The 16,507-nt window shown below is 35.0% G+C and overlaps 3 protein-coding genes across 3 annotated transcripts; all 3 read left to right on the forward strand.

The window, feature by feature from the left end:
• Positions 1-3,421: 3,421 nt before the first annotated feature.
• On the forward strand, positions 3,422-14,820 carry LOC129808047 (mevalonate kinase). The gene is made up of 5 exons (XM_055857712.1): positions 3,422-3,494; positions 8,694-8,837; positions 13,355-13,758; positions 13,820-14,231; positions 14,303-14,820. The coding sequence occupies exons 2-5, from the start codon at positions 8,718-8,720 to the stop codon at positions 14,570-14,572; spliced, it is 1,206 nt and encodes a 401-aa protein (XP_055713687.1). The 5' UTR covers positions 3,422-3,494; positions 8,694-8,717; the 3' UTR covers positions 14,573-14,820.
• LOC129808049 (bolA-like protein 2) lies at positions 3,433-8,675 on the forward strand. The gene is made up of 2 exons (XM_055857713.1): positions 3,433-3,619; positions 8,456-8,675. Exons 1-2 carry the CDS (start codon positions 3,554-3,556, stop codon positions 8,645-8,647), a joined length of 258 nt encoding a protein of 85 aa, XP_055713688.1. The 5' UTR covers positions 3,433-3,553; the 3' UTR covers positions 8,648-8,675.
• Positions 3,619-8,362, forward strand: LOC129808046 (dolichyl pyrophosphate Man9GlcNAc2 alpha-1,3-glucosyltransferase). The gene is made up of 2 exons (XM_055857711.1): positions 3,619-4,576; positions 7,717-8,362. Exons 1-2 carry the CDS (start codon positions 3,678-3,680, stop codon positions 8,336-8,338), a joined length of 1,521 nt encoding a protein of 506 aa, XP_055713686.1. The 5' UTR covers positions 3,619-3,677; the 3' UTR covers positions 8,339-8,362.
• Positions 14,821-16,507: the final 1,687 nt, after the last annotated feature.

Raw genomic sequence — 16,507 nt, forward strand, 5'->3', positions numbered from 1 at the left:
TCTTCATCCCCTTTCTGAAGTTTCTCATTTTTCTCTTCCCCTTCATCGTCATCGATCTCCAAGTGTTTTCTCTTAAAACTGCCTCGATTAAGTGGACTTTGAGTGTCATCCAGGAAGGTTAATCGAGTCGTTCTCTTGGGTATTTGTGCACAGCTACTCAACCCTTCATGAGCCTCCATCAAATCATTCCCAGACTTCTTCCCTGCTGCTGTTGCACTGATCCGTTGGGTCCGTTTTTGTTCAGGAGTTGATCTAGCCACACATTTTGAGAAGAGGTTCAGGAGAGTTCTTCTGCCAATTGCCGAAAGTGGATGAAAATCCTGAGAAGACTCTATAACCTCATCTTCACTGTCCTGCCCAGAAGATGAAGATTCAATGCGATTCCAACGTTTTTTAACGTGACATCCTCCAAAACTGATATCTTTCTGAGAATTGCTTGTTTCACAATCTTCTTTGGCACTCATTTTAACAAAACTCTTGTTTAAGCACAATAAAATAAGAATAAATGAAAAGTACAAGAAATTGCGTTGTTTTTGTTTTGGTTTTGGCCAGACCGCGCGCACTACCTTGAATTTAAGCCGAAAAGGGAATTTTACCAAAACTGAGCAAATTCAAATTGGCAGTTACTTACACTGTTAAAAATATATTTTAAGATTTAATATGTTTCTGAGCTCGGACAAGGTTAGATAAAAATAATTTATTTTTTAAAGACACATAAAATATAAATGAAAATGTGACTCTTTTTTTTAGAAAAGAAAGTGTGAAAGGAATACTTCTCCTGAAATGAACTCTTATTGGGAATCTCATTAAAAATTTAAAATCTAAATGTAGGGGAAGGCTTTGATATTTTGCACACAAAAATTATGTTTAATTTGAGTGATTTATTCTCATTACCATGAAAACCATGCAAACCGTATCAATTCTTCAATTATGCCAAAAAATCCCTTACTTACAAGGCTCATAATCCCACCTCAAAAACTCCCAGGTAATCCACAGATTTTCCTCTAGAGGAACATGAAAATTTAGTGGCGATTTGTGCGAAGATTCAATCAAGTTTCCATCTTCGTACTCGATCACGTCATCATTAAGAACTCCATTTTCACGGTAAATTTTACACCGAACACTAACAGTTGCACATCATTGTTTAAATTTAAAGGAAATTCAAATATACTTTTTTAAATCTTTTTTACAAAAAATAAAACGTTTTAATAACACTTTTTTGGAGCTTTTTTAATTGCCTCTACATATAGATATATTTATGTCCATATTGAAGAAAAACTGTCAAATATACACATTTTTTTCTAGTGTGTAGGTAGAGGCTATGAGACATATTATTATGACACTAAAAATCACTTTTTTGTTTGATTCCATAAAAATTTTACTCTGGTAACGATCAATCTGGTGAGTGCTTTCTTGAAAAGTTTAAATTTCACCAAATTTTCACTGTTCAATAAGTTTTTTAAGCTAAAAAAGTGACTAAAATCCTGCGAGCAAGAAAATCACACGAGTTCCACCATTTTTCTACGGAGCCGAATATGCTCAAAATCGTCTTTGAATACACACTGGTGAAGATTCCTCTGTCGCTATAGCTGCAGGGGCTGCAGGAATTGTGATTATTATAGAGATTGAGGTTCAACGGGTGAGCAGGCCAAAATTTTTACAAAACAGTCTCTCCCGGACAACATTTTTCTTAAATGTAAAAAACAACATAAAATTGAGGTTATGTCAGATATGCCCAAAATCTAGTTGTGAGCTGTGTGAGATTATTGTAGATGTGATTCGTTCATAGTAATACACTCAGTTTGTGCAAGCTTCAAAAATATTTTTATATCAATGAAATGCAAAATTGCTTTTACAATTTCTCAACTGAGGACTATTTGAGTCAAATTACTTCTTGATTACCAATTTTGAGGTTTTTAAGCTTTACTTTATAATGTAGGTCCAAATCGGAGAATTACAATAGATGTGAATATGAGAGAATCGCATCGAATTTATAGTTTCCTGAAAAATGTTCAAAGTGTGTGGTGGAAACTATCTCGCGACTTAAACCAGTTTAGACGTTTGTAGTGAATAATTCTTGTTCTTAAATGAATTGTGACGTAAATTTACAATAGTTTCATTTTTAAAGGAGTATTAATGCATTTCAGTAAAAATATCTTCATAAAAATCCACGAAAGTTATGCTTTGGAAGTCTAGTACATATTAAACCTCATTTGTGGAGTGTCAGGAACTGATTTGGCTATGAACAAGCTTAATCGTCTCTGGACTTTATTCGAAGTGAGTCCAACACATTATTCTTCTACAAGCAATAAATCAATTTAATAACAAAAAAATATGAATCCTTTTACAAAAAAAAAGTGACCAGACAGGATTAATAATAGCCTGTCCATATGTATAGTCTTCACGCATTAATCATCAATTTTTGACACAAAATAATTTCAAAGAAGTACAAAATTAAGAATATTTGACGTCCTATCATTAAAATTCTTAATTTTTTAGTTCTTCGAAATCGTTTCGTTGGTTGGATCAGCAACGGTGCTGACTACTCTGGTACTGTGACTACTACATTTTCTTTGTCTATACTAGTTGCCAAGGCCACACAGCGATCCATCGTTTGTAACAGATGCTGAAACAGGACGGCAATGCTTTTTTTTACTAAGCACGCATAGTTCCTCCAGCGTGAATTAAAGTGTTATTTTCATTTTACTGAAGTTTATTAATAAAATTGATACGTAATTTTGACGCAAAATGAAACATAAACACCACGTAAAACATTCTACGTTGTTCTTAGACTGACAATAAATCCACACAGCACAGAATATAAAAACTTTTGACCAGATCCAAAAGACCTAAATACCATTTATTTTGTCCTCCAATCTGACGGAATAACCAAGAGCTGACTGTAGCACATTTTCGCTGATCCATGATCCAAACGACAATTTTATAACAAAAATTCAAGATTTTTGTGAGAAAACCACAAGATCCATCATAAGTAAGAGGAAGTGGGGCACCTTAAAATTGCAGCAGCTCTAAAATTGGACTTTTTCCTCCAATTTTTAAATCTAATGGAGCCTAATCATGATGTAATTTAGCTTGACAATTGGTTCGATGACCTAAATTACTTGATAGTTCAGTTTAATTTAAAAGCAGGACAAAATCCAATTTCAAAGCTGCCCAAATTCAAAAGTGCTCTACTTTCCCTTGACGTAGTCAGAAATCTATAAATTCCTTACAATTTTTTTTGCATATGGTTTTAAATTGTTTTGTTGAGTGAAATTTTGTAAATTTTTATTTTCACTTATCGTTTTTTACAGTGTACCATTATTTAGATTTGTGTAAAAAATTCAAGGTGGTTTAAAATGGAAGAGCAAAATTTGAGCAATTGTGGAATTCTGGAAGTTCCACTGGAAGTATTTCCAAGCGAACTGGAAGTTTGTGGAAAATAGTGCTGGAAGTTTGGAAATTTCTCAAAGATTTCTCATGAAAATTTAGCCGTAAGTTTTGCAATTCTTCCCTATTTTCACTGAAGTTGTGTCGGTATTTGGGGTGCACTATGACATCGTACACTGAAGATTATCTAAAGCAAAAATTAATCGAGAAATTAGAAGCAACTCACGTGGTAAGTGCCTTTTGATGACGTTTCACTTTCGCGTTGAAAAGAACATTCCGGTCACAAAATGAACCAAAAGTGGGCTGTTGTGGTGTTTATTGTGGCATTTGGGGCCTTCTTGAGGGCCACAGTGTCTCTGCATTCGTATTCGGGCTCCGGAAAGCCCCCTATGTTTGGAGATTTTGAGGCACAGAGGCATTGGCAGGAGATCACGGTGAATCTCCCGGTGAAGGATTGGTACAGGAATACCACGGACAATGATCTGCTGTACTGGGGCTTGGATTATCCTCCCTTAACAGCTTACCACAGTTGGGCATGTGGGAAGATTGCTGAACTTGTGGATCCGGCATTTGTCAGCCTTCACAGTTCTCGTGGCATTTCCAGTGATTCTCATAAACTCTTCATGAGACTCACAGTTCTGCTTGCGGATCTGCTCATCTACCTTCCGGCTGTCTTCTGGGGCTGTTCAGCTGTCTGGAAGCGCATTCAGCTCACAAAGACCTCAGCCAGTTGGAAAATACTCCATTTATTCCTGGCCATGAGCTTTCCCGGACAGATTCTCATTGACAATGGCCATTTCCAGTACAATAATATCTCTCTGGGATTCACAATTTGGGCAATCGTATCCTTACTTCACGATCACATCTTCCTGGCTTCGTTTCTCTTTACACTTGCCCTGAATTACAAGCAAATGTCTCTGTACCATGCTCTTCCATTTTTCTTCTATCTCCTGGCCAAATGTGTGCCTGGACAAAGAAATAAGCTCAGTTTTGGTGAGGCACTGAAAAGGCTCCTGGGAATTGCAGGAGTAGTAGTAGCTACTTTCTTTGTTCTGTGGCTTCCGTGGATAACAAATCTGGAAGATTTACTGCAGATCCTCAGGAGGATTTTCCCGATTTATCGTGGACTTTTTGAGGATAAAGTAGCCAATTTCTGGTGCACTTTCAATGCCATCTTCAAGTTCAAGTAAGTGGCTGTCTTTTGTTTTGAGAGGAATGCCAGATTTTAGTACCCAGAAATGATTTTAGAGCTGATAATGATATTGATATCACGCCCTGTTCAATTGCCGTTAAGCATTTTGACTTTTTCCATTTATTAAACTATTATTTGGGATTATAAATTTATAAAAAGTTAATTGTAAGACTTTGATAAAAAGCGACGACCGCGGTGATACTTTTATTTTCTCTAGGGTCACTAGGATCATTTTTATTGCATGAAAAATCGAATTTTAAATCATAGATAGCTTTGATCAGAAACAGTTGTGATAGGCGAAGTCAGTGAAGTTTATCGGTGAAAAAAGTTCCAAAGTTAAAGCCGCGTTAAATTACAAAAAGTTAAAAAATATAAGTTTGCAAAGAATTTAATACTTAAAAGGAACTTGTTTTATTTGGTGAGCTTCAAATTAAATTTAAATTTACTCACGTTTTAATTTTAAATATTCCGTAGTTTCCACTTTTACCGGTTTCCGATTGAAAATTATAAATTAATCAAAATTTACGCTAATCAAATTTTACAAAAATAGATTTCCAGACAAAAGAAACTCAATAGACATAAACGTTTGAAACCGATTTCAAGACATGTTAACTCTTTCGTCTCCTTTGGGACACTGCTGGGTACCCATGGAAACAACAATTTTTTTAGACTGTTTAGAATCGATAAAAATCCGATTCTTCTGGATAAGTACAAACTATAAGGATGTCCAAATCTAGGATATTTTTTGCAGGATCCTAATTAACTCCTGAGCTAAGATATTCTTGGTCAAAAATCGTGAATTTTCGATTTTCTGCTTCCTTGCACATATTGTGACTTTTTTCATATTTCTAGACCCGAATAAGGAAAAACCCTCTCAGGGTCAATAAGTATAATAACTAACAATTACAGATTACATAAATTCGAAAAACAATTTTTTCTTAAATTTTCAAAAAACTTGTTCAAACTTTATGGGAACTCTCGTCCACAAAAATCTAGAAGTCAAATGTAAGGTTATCCTGCCAATGCCCGCCATTTGCTTTTTGACACCAACCTTGTAAGAAAAGCCGGAGCGAAATTTTTGCCAATATGGCCGATAATTTTGATATTTGGCATCGCGGGAGATTGCTTTCAAGGAAGTTTTTCCTATTCTTCCTGATTTTGGTGAATTCTGATTGTCCAGGAAGTGTTTTTTTATGCTTTTGAGAAAGCTTAATGTGTCTACAATAACATCGTGTTGAAAGAAATGTGTTTTAAAGTGTTATGTGTAAAATATTATGAAGAATCTGCTTACAAGCAGGAGCTGGGTGTCTTTTTTTAGCACTTCCTGGACATCCCACAAGATACTGGTCAATAATTCACCTTGTTTTAGTTATCAACATCGTACAGGAGTCCTTTAACACGCATAAATAGTTTACAAAATCGATAATATTGGCTTTGGGAAAATTGAATTTGTATCCTTTGCGTTCTTTTGGGGACGAGAGTACCCTTGAGTTTTCCAATTTCCCAGAGAAGGAAAAAATTCTTTCTCTGTAAATGTATCATATTTGACCACTAAGAGTTACAATAAAGTGAGTTTTACTGTAATTCGTTCGCTGGATATGTTGTGGTCCGGAAAGAGTTAATAAACCATTTCTAAGTCAAAATTTTCCAAAAATTTTCGACTGATAAGAAATTAGAGAAGTTAAGCATTATGCCTTAGGTCTTAAGCCCGTATTAGACATCCGGTAGATTTTCGAATAAGGCTTGGCTTGGCATTGGAGTGGCTTTGTTTCTTTGAAAGGTTACTATTACTGAACGGAGCGGATCTGTTGAGCGTATTCGGTAATATTTGGTCGAATTTTCATATCGGATATAGGGGAAACTGGGGCACCACCAAACAGGGGTACCACCAAACACTGCGATTTTTTAAATAGGTATAAGATTTCAGAGAATGAGACTTACATGAAATCATAGATACAATAGGGATGCTTGCCCAGAGAAAGAATGATCCACATAGTTCAAGTAATTTAGAAATAAGAATCCTTTTTCGCAAAATTGTGAGATTTTGATAATTTTAGTCATTTATATATCTACCTGGAAAATAAAACTGAAATAAGTTACATCAAATTTCACTACACCAGTACTTTCCTACATGTTTTGGGATAATATTTATGTATCTACTAAAGAAATTAATGTTCACATTTTTTTTAAAAGAATATAAAATCCATCACAAAACAGAGTTTGGGGCACCAACAAATAGGCAAATTTCTCACAATTGCAGATGTCGCGAGCGTAGCTTGAATGGCAAAATTTTTCCTCTTATCTTTCTTACTCTTCATCTCCCTCTTTGTTCGATTTCTGAAATTTATATCCATTCATGGGATTTTCATTCAAGACTCAGGAGAAATATAGTTTCAAGAACCCAATTTTGCATTAAATGATTCTTAATAATTCTTAAATGATTTTAATCAAGGATTGACGAATGATTTCTCGATTTTATTACAAATAATTAGAAAGCGCGCAAAAATTTAAACTTTAGGTATAGTGTTTGCCACGATTTTAGTGGCGCTGCTTTCCAGTCAGAAGTCGAATGTTGTCAAAATGATGATAAATCCATTGAAAAATATGTTCGGTGTGCAGTGCTTTGGTTTTTTGCTATTTTGGTCACTCATTCTAAATTTTGCAGTGCTTTTTTGAGAATTATTTACATTTTCAATACCTTCTTTATAATTAAGAGTTGTGGTGAATGCCCAAAATAACTTCAATGGGTGAGAAAATGAGGTGTTTTTTGGTGCCCCAGAAAGTGTTTATTGGTACCCCGGGTGGTTGGAAAAAAGCGAAAAATTCATGGTGATACAATTTTCCTTTTTACGGAAAATTGAAGTGCTTCACATCATCCTTGTATACATTAATATGTAGCCTATACCCAAGGCTATAACATGGGGTAAGCAACATTTTTCTAAAATTCATAGTTTTCTTAGGAAATTCAGTCAAAATCGCATCTTTCAAAAGTGTTTGGTGGTACCCCAGTTTCCCCTAAAGTGATTTTTGGGTTGATGCTTTATTACGGGCGCAATTTCAGATTTTCCTCACTAGATCTGGCATTCCGTAGTTAAACTCCTAAATGTTTATATTCTATGAGAAATCACTTCCAGGGATGCAATTCCGAAGGAGAAAATGGCCATTTACTGCCTTACAGCAACCATTGCATCTGTCCTCCCCAGTTCAATCAATCTCTTTATCAATTCATCCAAAAAGAATTTCCTTCTATCCTTAATTAATGCATCTCTTGGATTTTTCCTCTTTTCCTTCCAAGTCCATGAGAAATCAATCCTTTTAGTAACTCTCCCAGTTATTCTTGCCTTTCCTCTCGATCCAGTGATGTGTATCTGGTTGCTGGAGATTGCCACCTTTAGCATGTTCCCTCTGCTGCAAAAAGATGGACTTTTTGTTGCATTTTTGGGGCTTCAAGGCATCTTTTTGCTGAGCATAAGGCTGTTCCACTTGCTGGGATCAAAGTTGGAGAAAAGAAATATGGATTTCTTACTTTTGGGGCACTTTAATCTTTCCCGGAAGACAAGTTGGAAAGATACATTGACCTTATGGGGATTCTATTTGTCCCTAACAGGACAAATATCCCTTCTAATTGGACAAGAATTCAGCAAACCACCTGAGAATCTTCCATATCTCTATCCCTACTTAATATCTGCCTTCAGTGGTTTGCATTTTATGGCATTTTTCTTATATTTTAATGTTAAACAATTGTTTTCGCTGTAAATAAAAGCTTTTTTTGGGATAAAACATGCCTTTTTATGATACATTTAAGTTCTGGAATTGGTGAATGGAATTTCTGCAAAGATCTGGTTCAATGGAAATTCTCTCTTTGAATTCCAGGAAGTTGTGGATGAATCAGACGGATGTGGAGGAAAATTCAGTGTAATTGTCGTATCTGCACTGTTTGAGGGCAAACCACATCTTCAGAGACATCGTCTGGTCAACAGTGCACTCGCTGAGGAGCTCAAGACAATTCATGCTTTCTCTCAGAAGACTTATACCCCTGCCCAGTGGACTGAAGTCAGCAAGTAGTGTGTGAATAAAGACCGTGTTTCCCAAATTGTTTTTGTCTCTACAGAGTTCTTGTCCAGGGGAATAAAATATGGTGAAGTTTGAGGTATCTGCTCCTGGAAAGGTGATCCTCCATGGAGAACATTCCGTTGTTTATGGGAAACCAGCTGTGGCTGGAGTTGTTCAAGTGAGAAACACTCTTAAACTCGAGGTAAGTTTTTTTTTTTTATAAGGATTATGCATGGTTCATAATACATTTTTGGCTAAGGGTTCTTCAGTATTTTCTAAAAATTGTAAAGCTGAAAGAAAATTCGGAGTTTTACTGCTCGAACTGAAAGAGAAAGCAGTTGTATAATCCACTTTTTTCAACTCGTGACACGGCTAAAGGCCAAACAGTAAGAGATAGCGACTTACGGCCTTCGACGATCCCCCCATAAGTCAATATTATTTAGGACAGTCTTTTCTTCGGCTCCTATGATTTCTTTCAGGAGGTGTCCAGTCCATGCCGAATATTTCGTCCTTAGACACCCATGTTCGAAAACCATTTCGATATCGAATTTTCGAAGATCAAAGTTTAATCACTTTGGTGGCCCTATTTTTCAACCGATTTGCTTAAATTTGGATTTTTTGTAAGGTCTTGAAATTTCCAACCCGACTGCAGTGGACTTAAACGGTAATGAGTCGGTACGGTACGCGTAATTGATGTATCTTTTTCAAAAATTGTTTATTATTTGGTGGGATCAGGAGGGAGTAGTGTATCATGAGCTCCTAAAACAGAATGGCCCCGTTCAGTAATTAATAACCTTTCGAAGAGACAAAACGGCTCCAAGGCCAAGCCAAACCTATTCGAAAATCTACCGGAAGCCTAAAGTGCAAGTTCACGTACTCGCCGCTTTAGCTCTGATTGTTCTGCCATTTCGAATTTCGGTATTCTTGACACTTCAATCGTCAACAATGTCAACAACAGTGTGCAAACGTTTGCTGCAAAAAGTGAATTTTTGTGTAGTTTTGTGGAATTTCAGGATGGTAGAACGTTTGAATTGCATTTTCATTCAAATAAATGTCCTTTTCATGAACTTTCTCACTTTTGTATAACTCATCGGTTTAAACTTTCGAACTTCCAACGAGTTTTTAGGTAAATTTTCTCTGATGTACCTTCGAGTCGGTAAAGGAAAAACCTCAAACCGGAGAGAGTTCTCAAATCGGGAAGGTTATTACTGAACGAGAGGAATTAAACTATTACAGAACAACTCTATCGAAGACAATTGATGCATTTGAACCGAGTTCTGAAGCAGAAACGGCTCCAATATTATCAAAGACATGAGAAAGTAATTTTGCAACATGATAACGGTCGGCCTCATGTTGCAGTCTCGATGAAAAACTATTTGAAAACGTTGAATTAGGAAATCCTACCCCACCCGCAATATTCACCGGACATTGCTCCATCTGATTACTATACTTGTTCCGAACGATGACTCATGACCTGGCTGGTGTGCACTTCAAGTCCTACGAAGACACCCAGAAATGGGTTGACTTGGATAAAGGGAAAAGATACCTCATTCTTTCGACGAGGTATCTGTATTCTACCTGAAAATTGGGAGAAAGTAGTAGTAAGCACACTACTTGGGACAATATTTTGAATAAAATAATATTTTCTAATTTTCTTTAATAAAACTTGGGTTTTCATAAAAAAAAAACAGCGAAAACTTTTTTGTGTCCCCAAATTGTGCTCAGTGTAACGATTTTTGTGACAATTTTTTCCCCAAAATTTCTATGTATGTAAGTCTCGCGATCATTTTAGTTATTGTTTAAAATGTTAGGTTTGATTAATTGTGTATTCTAAATGTTTTGAAAAAAAATTGCAAATTGTAGACCTGAAGAAGGAGGAATACCCTTCCGAAACGTCGGCTTGACAAATTAAAAGGAGAAAGGAGCCAAAAGTCAATACCGTGTTTCACTGTCCCTTAGGGCCCAAATAGACTCAGGCTGATCCTCGAGAATATTTAGCCTGTAAAATTTGACAGTAAAGATATATCCCAAATTTTCATACACTAAGGGCTCAGGATCATCAATTAGAAGTCCTTAGCATAAATTTCCTTTATCTAATCCTTTACTGCCAAATTTTATAGGCTAAATATTCTCGAGGATCAGCCTGAGTCTATTTAGGCCCTTACACTCAGTTTACTAGCCGAAAACTATCTTACCGTTGAATCATTCCTAATAACGGTTTTTCAATGTCAAAGGTTAAAAAGACACTAGAGAGCGCATTTATCAAGCGAATGGGGTCTTGTTTGGGGTCGTTGGAAAGGTCTCAGAATTTCCTATAAAACTGAACCGGTTCCAATCGGTTTTGAATCGGTTCATAACCGATAAAAAATTTTTGTCTGAAAATCAATCCTATTACTTTTAAAACTATTTTGGGGGATCTTTTGAGAGATTTATTGACACTTTAAAAAGTCGTTTCAGGACTTATTAACACTCTACTCTGTACCACTTGAAATACGAAATTTGAATCCTTATTAGAAAACGTAGATTAAGGAAAAAACATCATATTATTTACATTTTATTAGATACTTTAAATAAATTTCAAGATTTTGGGAAAAGTGTCAATAGGTAGGGGTTCCCTGTCGAAGAGGTGTTCCTTCGACCCTACTAATCTTTTAAATTAAAAATGTATCTTAAAGTAAATTTACACATTTCTTTAGAAGAATAATTTTTATGATCGTTTATCATGTACATTTTTTTTAAACAAGTAAGTTCTTCAAAAAATTGGATTAATTAAAAAAAATTTCTTCACTGTGTGGCCTCTACACACTAAGAGAAATTTCTTTAAAAAAAAATGCCTTTTATAAAGAAAATTTCCCTTATCCTTGTAGGCAGAAACGTCAGAATTTTTTAAAAAAGGCAATTTTTGAAGAAAATTGCTTCTAGTGTGTAGGCACTCAAAAAACCTATAACATCTTGTACGTTTTTAATGTAATTTAAGTTCATATTTTTTGTTTGTGAAATAATATTATTCACTTCCAAACTAATGATGGCTCAAAATTCCTTATATTTCTTTTATATTTATAAGAGGAAAAAGACAAAAGAACTTTTAAAAAAAATTAAAATCACGAAAAGGAATTATTTTGTTGGAAAATGATTACATGGTTAATACACGAATTTTATCATAATAATACCATGTATTTACATAAATGTTTTTCTTGTATTAAAAACGTTATATTGATACACCAAAACACTGATTTTAATTTCGAAAAAATCATAATAAAATTATATAATACTATTAGTTCAATAATAAAGGAAAAGTTGACTCTATCGAGCCTCTATTTGGGTCTAAGTTGCCTCTAAAAGAGTCCGTAGAGTAAAAAAATAGCTGTTGACTCTATTGGAGATTGACCCTATCAGGGGTTGGCTCTATCAAGGCCCCACTTATTTCTCCTTCCCCCTACATTCGTTTGTTAGCTTGTCGTAATCCGCCAAAAATTAGGTTTTTCTAATTTTTCTCAAAATTTGCCCAATTTTTCAATGGTTTTCGGATATATTTTGTTCTTAGTTCAGCCTGAACACGTCGTCTCTAAATACCTTTACCGGTTAAATTGGCTATTCTGAATTATTTAAAACCAAAGGGCCTAATTTTTATTAGGTTTTATGATGATTTATAGACAAATTTAAATCCAAAAACCTTACGAGAAAGAATATAAGGCAGAGCTCCTTCTAGGAACTTCGAGCACAGCTCGCAAAGCCTTGCACGTTTTGCCACCTCTTTACGATAATACTCTTCAAAAACATCATAAAACGTTCAAGATTTGAATTAATTCGAATAAAGGTTATTGACGATTAAAAGAAAAATTGAAATTTTGAGCTGTCTTATTGAAATATTATCCTTATGCCGGCTTCAGACTGGAGGTCTAACCCAGTTCCCGAAGGTCTCAAAAATCTTAATAACAAGCAATTATATTGATTTTTCAAAATCTAATAAATCATTTGCTCTTAATATTCAATCCTAAACAACAATTTCCTACAAAATTATGCTTGATTGAGGAGTTGAGCCATATAGTTAAGCCTTAGGTCTGAAGCCCGTATTACAGCCTGCAAGTTGCAGGGGATATGATTTTTTTGACCAACATATTTTTCAAAATTTAAAAATTAATAAGTGTTTCTTTTATTTAGATTACTTCTTTCATTTAAAAACTAAATTATTGCTACTTATTTTAGCTTCGTCGAGCAAAACCATGCTATTTTAATCGGAAAATATATTTACGATCTGTAAACTTCACAAAATCAATTTTTTCTAAACTTTTTTTCGTAATTGAAAATGTTTGTTCCACTACAAGAATGAATTTATATACACTGAGAAAAATACAGGAGTGCGATTAACTTTTTTTCCTCATAACTTTAACACTTTTTAGGTGTAAAAATATATCAACATTTTTTAATGTTAATTTTACAAATTTTTAAAGGTAAAAATAACATGAAAAAGTGTAACTTTAACCCCTAATACACCTAAAAAGGGTAATATTTACACCGATTTCGGATCAATACTGCAGGGTAAAATTAACATTTCCGGAATGTTATTTTAACTTTTTCGGATTTCTCTCAGCGTACTAGATCTTTTAGGAATCTGGAAAAAACATTTTGCCACATTTTGCTGCAATTTCTCTTTGTAAAAAAAACTTAAAGTGACCAATAAAGAATTTTCTTCAGTTTGCGAATTAATCACTTTTCCAGGTAAATGACAACAAATCCGTTGAGATTTGCTTCCCAAAAATCGGTTTAGATGTAGTGACTTTTCCCCTTGAAGTCATCAATAAATTATTGAGTACTTGTACTGAGAAATATGGTGCCTTAAAGCTCCCGGAAAGCATTAACCATGGCGTCTTTCTCGGTGAAGTTCAGCAATTTGTCCGGGAAAATGTTACAGGGATTAGTAAAAATGATCTGGATACGAGAGAATTAAATTCTCTGTCTGCCACAGTCTACCTCTTGATGGGAATTCTGATTGAGGGAAAAACTGAGAACCTTCAAAAGGGATTCACGATAAACTTGAAGACGGAAATGAGTGTTGGAGCAGGATTGGGAAGTTCTGCGAGTTTTGGGGTTTGTCTGGCGGCAGCTTTCTACTTTTTGATCAGGTATTTTTGGGATATTTACTTGTCGGAAAGGTTGAGGCTGATGGATTGTCGCTGTTTCTAGGTTGCTTGAAAAGGAGAGCTTCCTGGAAGACTTTCAAAATCTCAGTGAGACGCAACAGCACGATGTCAAACAGAGAATTTCAACTTGGGCTTTCTATTCTGAGAAAATTATGCATGGAAATCCTTCGGGATTGGACAATACTATTTGTACTTTTGGGAATGTGGTTAAATTCTACAAAGGACATCCTCCAGTTGACATCAAATTGGCCTGTTCTCTGCCCATTCTCCTCGTGGATTCGGGCGTAGGACGTAGCACTGCGAAACTTGTGGAGAAAGTCACTGATTTGCGAGCTAGACACACAAAACTCGTGGACAATATCTTTGAGGCTATGAAGTATCTGGTTGAGGATGCCGTTGACATTCTTGAACACATCACTCACATTTCAGATACTGAAAACTTCCACAAATTGGAGGTTTGTCTTGCTAACTTTGAGGTGAACTTTTAGACGTTCTTATCAAGTTTTTCTCTTTTTTTTCGCTACAGAATCTCGTGTCCATGAACAATAATCTCCTGAGATCTCTGGGTGTTTCTCATCCGGCTCTGGAGAAAATCTTTGTTATTGCTGAAAAATACGGGTTTCACGCTAAATTGTCTGGAGCCGGTGGAGGAGGATTCGCCATGATCCTTCTGCCCAGTTGGAACATCCATGAAATGAAGAATTTCAGGCAGCTCAAGGATGATCTTGAGAAAAATAATTTCCAATGGATTCTCACTGGATTGGGCGGCGAAGGATTGACTTTCAGGAATCTCTGACCAAATGATCTTTCCCTGAAGATTAAGCGAATATTGTGTCTCGGATTAAACAAACCGTTAAATTTTTAAATATTCAGTTGTGTCTAGGCTAAAATACACTGAGAAAAAATATTGGGAAAATGCATTATTAAAAAAAAGGTGAAAAAGTATTACTGTGAAAGACAATTGATATTTGTGGTTGGGAAGCTGAAGGAAAACTTTTTTAAATGGATTTTTATGGAAAAAATAAATTATATTTTGCGGCTAAAGAATGATGGTGGCATTTTTTCTTGTTTGCAAGAAGGTCTTCCAAGTGTTATCGTTTCATATCGCATCGTATCGTGGATATTATAATGCTTTTTTGAGAATTTTTCAATTTTCCGACCTCAAAGATAATTTTTAAAATTATCAAGGTGTATGGCACAGTTCCAAATGAAACCAAAAATTTGTAATTTTGATTCTCTGACTAATTGTGTCCTGACTAAGATTGTACAGTGCTGTCTCTCTATATGCACACCCGTCAAATAATTTCGTCAGATATCTTTAAGTTTTCTGCAGAAAATATCTACACCTCTGCCGAAAATCTGCCGAGAAATCTGTAGATATTCCTACGAATTTTATTTGGGCTTGGGACAAAATTCGTCAGAAATTTTTGCAGATTTTCTGACGAATCCTGGTGCATACTCTGACGAATTTCTGTAGATATTTTGCCGATTTTCTGTAGATTTTTCTACATTCCAGACTTTCCAGACAGTTGTGTCTGAAAAGATGGAATATTTTTCACTGAAGTTTGCAAAAATCAATAGAGTGATTCTCTTGGTGATTTCACAATGTTTATATAAAATAAAGAATTATGCGACGCCGTGTTCTAAGTAGAGAATAGTGAAGGGAAAACTTTAAACAGAGTGTCGACCAAAATTTCGTGTTTTTGTATCATTCGATTGGCGATTTTTAAGAAATTAGTATTTTTGCTCGCAGTTTTTTTACTTATCTAAAATGTGTACTCGGTAGGGGAGACCGGGGTACCTATAGCCAGGGGTAAAAGTAGACAGTGGATTTTTCTCGTTTTTCTTAAAATGTACATCGAGCAAAGTATTTTTTAATGAAAGTAGGAACACATCCCTATATTGCCAGAAATATTTATAACTCTGATCCTGTTATCCTACAATTTAAAAGCATTTTTATAAAATGGGTATAAAATTGTAGTTTTGATGTTACAGTTTTTGGACCAGCATTTGGTTTTCTGAGTTTCTAGTCAAGATTTCATAGTTTTACCTCGTTTCTGGTTTAATAAACCTAATTAAAAAATATTTTTCACTTGGATAATAATTATCCACTTTTTTATATAAGATGATAAACACTAAAACAGCCCTCGGGGCAGTTGTAGTCACTCTTACGTGGCGGGCTAAAACTATCAATGATTTTTCACTAATAGATGGATAATTGTTAGATGAAAAAGTACTATTGATATTCCAAGCAATATTGCCATTTGTATGAGCAACTTGAGAAATAGATTTTTTCAGAATGTTTGCATTAATTTTGCCTCAATTACAAAAATGTCATAAAAAAGTTGGCTAAAGCCCTTTTCTTTAGGTTTAAGTAACATATTTAGCATCAGTCGGCTTCAGTGTATCAAGTGAAACAATATTTGGTATCTCCAGTTTAAAATTTCATCTGGGAAACTAGTGGCAATTAGCACCCCAAAAGTGGCTATTTCTACCCAGGCAGGGGTAAGTGTAGCCAATGTGCAGTACTTTTTTCATTATCCTCTCAAGAAAAAGCCAAGGATTTTAGAGCTTTGAACTACACTGTTTCATATAGCCAATATCCTAATGCTACTTATGAAACATAAAAATATTAGACAAAACTTATCATTTTTTCACAGGCCACTCGCGAAAAAAAAGCTTCATTTGCTGGCTAATTCTACCCCTGTCTCCCCTAATGCTTGTTAAGCAG

The sequence above is a fragment of the Phlebotomus papatasi genome, chromosome 3 (genome assembly GCF_024763615.1).
Source record: "Phlebotomus papatasi isolate M1 chromosome 3, Ppap_2.1, whole genome shotgun sequence".
In the NCBI taxonomy this organism is placed as follows: Eukaryota; Metazoa; Arthropoda; class Insecta; order Diptera; family Psychodidae; genus Phlebotomus; species Phlebotomus papatasi.

Coding starts and splice junctions, on each gene's coding strand:
- LOC129808046 (XM_055857711.1), top strand. CDS start 3,678: ATGAACCAAAAGTGGGCTGTTGTGGTGTTTATTGTGGCATTTGGGGCC. Junction 4,577..7,716: donor AATGCCATCTTCAAGTTCAA/GTAAGTGGCTGT, acceptor AATCACTTCCAG/GGATGCAATTCCGAAGGAGA.
- LOC129808049 (XM_055857713.1), top strand. CDS start 3,554: ATGACATCGTACACTGAAGATTATCTAAAGCAAAAATTAATCGAGAAA. Junction 3,620..8,455: donor AATTAGAAGCAACTCACGTG/GTAAGTGCCTTT, acceptor TTTGAATTCCAG/GAAGTTGTGGATGAATCAGA.
- LOC129808047 (XM_055857712.1), top strand. CDS start 8,718: ATGGTGAAGTTTGAGGTATCTGCTCCTGGAAAGGTGATCCTCCATGGA. Junction 8,838..13,354: donor GAAACACTCTTAAACTCGAG/GTAAGTTTTTTT, acceptor TCACTTTTCCAG/GTAAATGACAACAAATCCGT. Junction 14,232..14,302: donor AAAACTTCCACAAATTGGAG/GTTTGTCTTGCT, acceptor TTTTCGCTACAG/AATCTCGTGTCCATGAACAA.